This window comes from Antrostomus carolinensis, unplaced genomic scaffold (genome assembly GCF_000700745.2).
Source record: "Antrostomus carolinensis isolate BGI_N321 unplaced genomic scaffold, ASM70074v2 scaffold25332, whole genome shotgun sequence".
NCBI classification, from domain to species: domain Eukaryota; kingdom Metazoa; phylum Chordata; class Aves; order Caprimulgiformes; family Caprimulgidae; genus Antrostomus; species Antrostomus carolinensis.
The window spans coordinates 54,649-58,474 of record NW_010301979.1 but is presented as its reverse complement, the minus strand read 5'-3'; the positions used below and the strand labels follow the sequence as shown (position 1 = coordinate 58,474).

Genomic DNA, 3,826 nt, shown 5'->3' with positions numbered 1-3,826 from the left:
TTTGGAGTTCTTGCCTGCAATGCCAGCCACTGCTGCAGGGAGGGGAACCCGATAGCTCCTGGGTCCCACAGCCACCAGCTGCTCCAGCACAGCTCCAAGGCCTCTGCAAACCCATCTGTCCCTGGGTGTAAATGTTGATGAAAGGCAAGGTATTGTTCAAACAGTTTTATTCCAGGTTTATGGAATCTAAATTAAAACTCAAGAACACCTTTATGGAAAAAGGGGGTTACTTCCTTGCAACTGACTTAGTGGCTTTTCATCTCTCTCAGCAGGATTTTACTCTTTAAGAGATAAACAAACAATCCAATATTGACAATTAACTGTAAATAGCCAAAGGAGGAGACACCAAATTGTTTGTATAAAACTCCACCGATGGCTGGGCCCACGGTCCGGGTCAAGGGCTGCACCGAGGCACAAATCCCAAGCATAGTACCTAGGAGAGATGGCAGAGACACAGACATCAGGCTGAGGGCAAGCCTTGGGAGGGAAAAACTGAGAGGAGCATAGGTGATCCCCTTCATCCCTGATGGCATTTCCCCACAGTTGTAGCAAATCACTTCAAATAATCTCCTGCATTAATTTATAGAGGTCCAATTAGGGTTTGTTAAGGCTAAGTACTCCTGGAGGCATGGGGACTAGTTTCCACCATGAGCCAGCTCAGCTCTTTCCTGAACGACCGTAATGCTGCCCGAAAGGCAAGCTGGGGCTCACCGCCACCTTCACCAGGGTCCCAGGACAGCTTTAGCCATAGAAGATGCTTTTGAATGTTGCCGGTAACTCCTGCATAGGGTTAGGGATGGAGAAATAATTTCCAGGGTCATGTTCAAGACTTCCAAGCAAATCACACAGATATTTCCAATATCACCCAAGCTGCTATTGCCATTTGTTCTCTAGCATGGGATGGAGGAACAGCTCTTGAGGGCTTAGCAGGAGCGAGAGGCTTAGGTCTAACTAGGTCTTTAAGACTAAATAAATAAAACCACAGATAAAGACTGAACCCCCCCATTGAAATACTCCCCCACCCCTCTTGCTAAAAGAATGGATATTTCAATTTGGATGGAAATGAGAGCCCTTCGCCTGGCTGGGCCGGTTCCCTTTCCAGCATCTCTCCCATTTGCATCGTTAACAGGAACCTGGCGGACAAGGAAGCACCTCCAGTTTGGCAAAAGCAGGTTTTTTTTTCCACATACAGACGGATGGCCAGGACACCCCATGGGCTGCAGAGATAGCCCCCGTGCACCTGGCATGCTCTTTGCCCTGCAGTTTTCATGCAGGAAAGCTATCAAGCTCAGGGGAGCAGAAAATACCCGGCCAGCCAGAAAATCATTATCCCCCATCACTGTGAGGAAGAGCAAGCTGGCAGCATATCACAGAATCACAGAATCACAGAATGTTGGGATTGGAAGGGACCTTGAAAGATCATCCAGTCCAACCCCCCTGCCAGAGCAGGAACCTAAATGAGATCACACAGGAAGGCGTCCAGTGTCTCAAGAAACTTGTGCCCTGCTCTGACATGATGTTTGCAATTATTATTTTTTGAATATCAGTATGATTATTTGGGCTATTGGCATCAATTTTCCACCAAGACACGGGTTGAGGCAGCACCTGGGAAGGGTGAGGAGGATGCTGTCCTCCATGTAAGAAGATGTGGAGCCAAGAGTGATATTTATCATGGGTAGCCACAAGGAAATGATCCCCGGCTCCGGGAGAGAAGCAGCAGCCAGGTGTTCATGTAGTGCCGGCCAGCAACTGCTGGGCTTTTATCAGCATGCTTAAAATACTTGTGCAATGAGCCCGAGCCAAGGGCGTAGCCGTGCGGAGAGGGAAATCTCTGGGGAAGTGCTGCCGAGTGCTCCTCCCGCGCATGGGAACACAAAGGCGATGGGTGGGACATCGCCTTGACCCTTTGCCAATGGGAACCATCCCACAACCACCAAACTTTCTGGGCAGGTTTTGCAATTATTTTTTCCCCTCTAGGTATTTGAATTAAACTAATTACTACGTACAATTGCCAAACTGGCTCTTATGATCGAGGAGGCACTTTTTTTTTCTTTCCCCTTTTTTTTTTTTTTTTCTGGAGCAGAAATCCATCCTCTTAAAAGGCCGGGCTCTCCCTCTGCACTCCTCCAACATGTTGCCGAGAAAGATAATTTCTGTTTAATGGGCTTAAATTAGATCCCTCGTGTCAGACACCCTTGAGCTTTGGGACACTGTAAATCTTGGCTCTACAGCGTGAGTTTCTAGCTCTGTTTCAAAGCTGCCCATCTCACTTAAGGCAAGACCTTTAACTGGGACAAGTCACCATGTCAGCAGAAAAATTCCTGCGTCGCTTCATGCAGCTCTGCCAACGCACATGCTCACCTTCTTCATCACACTACCCCACTTTCTGAACCTTCCCTGCCCTTTTTCCTCCCTCCCCAGCTTTTTTCCCCCCTTTTCCCATACCTGTCATGACCCAGCTGGCCGGGAGCCCATCCTCCCCTCCTGCCCCAGCCCTCCTCTCCTCCCGCAGGTTTCAGGGTTGGGTGCTGGAGGCTTCCCAAGCCGGGCGGCTCCATCCCTCCTCCCACCCTCCGCTGAGCCGGGGCACCCCGGCTCACCCTCCTTTCCAGCTCACATCCTGTTTCCACGCTCAGGTGATGGTGCTGGCCCAGATCAGCCCCGCGCCCTCACAGCAATCATGGGGCCCGATTTAACAATTAGGTCATTGCTGTCAGTGGCCACCTTTGAACCAGCAAAGCCTGAGCAAAGCTGAGGGTTCAACACACTGAGACCCACCTGCCAAGCTCTGCTCCTAAGGTTTTGCAAATAAAATCACAAAACATGGGTCTGTTACACAGGGAAGCTCTGCTGGGCTTCCTCCCTCCTCTGTCTCCTGAGGGTGGAGGGTTCTGCAGAAACAAGACCTCCATTCTCGGGGAGGGACGGGGGTTGACAAGGAGTCCTTGTCGGGGCTACCCTCCCACCAGCTCACACACCCAGCTGAACAACATGTGCACGTGGGGCAGAATTTTCCCTTCCTGCCTTTGAAGATGAGGAGAGGAGGGGAAAAAAATAAAAATCAAAGGAATGAAATAATTTCCGCTCTGTTCCCTTCAGCGCAAAGCCCCAGCCATCAGCAACGAGCAAATGGCAAACTCATCAGCCTCGGTAGGAAGTGACCTTGGATCTGTCCTGACAGCAGGGTGATGGGTGCAAGGGATGGTGCCATCCTACGTCCCACTGTTCCCTGTCCGAAACACCTATTTAAAAGGTGAGGACAAGTGACTCAGTGTACAGCAAGGGCGGACAGGTTATCATCCTGCAACGCCCCATCCGTTCTCATCTGCAATAAGACAGACACGAGCTCAGCCCAACCTCCAGCTCCTCAAAAAGCCTCTCCCTGGCCCAAAGAAAAACCTCCAAGGGCTCTGCTGGCCCCAGGCTGGCAAAAACATCAAGAAAAGACCAGCAGTAAAGCTCAAAAGTGATATTTCCAAAGGCAAATTCCCAACATATTATTTCTTTGCATTAACTGATAGTCGTTGCAAGCTAGCGCTCAGGTTTTTGACGCGGCGACAGCAAAGCTTTTTCATAAAGCCAGATTTCCACGCTCTTAGAAACGTGGGGATTTCTGCCTCACCACCAAAACCCTGGCTTTGCAGAGCTGGCCTTGGGCTGGCATAGGAAGGAGCAGCCTTTTAGCTGCTGTACGGGTGGAGCAGCCGTGGCGGGGTGCCACCCACGGCCAGAGATGGATGGCAAGCATTTCCATAGCCACATTTCTCTGCGAGACACCCACGCCGTCACTGCTGCAGCTGCTGCGGAGAGGCAGCCCCACGGGGCG

The 3,826-nt window shown here is 50.8% G+C and overlaps 1 protein-coding gene across 1 annotated transcript in view; it reads right to left on the bottom strand.

Moving 5' to 3' along the window:
* Positions 1-245: 245 nt before the first annotated feature.
* Positions 246-3,826, bottom strand: part of SLC67A1 (solute carrier family 67 member 1) — a gene marked incomplete at its 5' end in the record, with an annotated part of 56,360 nt that continues 52,779 nt past the window's right edge. The window contains one exon of the mRNA XM_010163677.1: positions 246-433. Within this exon, the coding sequence (XP_010161979.1) occupies positions 246-433 (188 nt within the window). The remainder of the gene's footprint in view (positions 434-3,826) is intronic.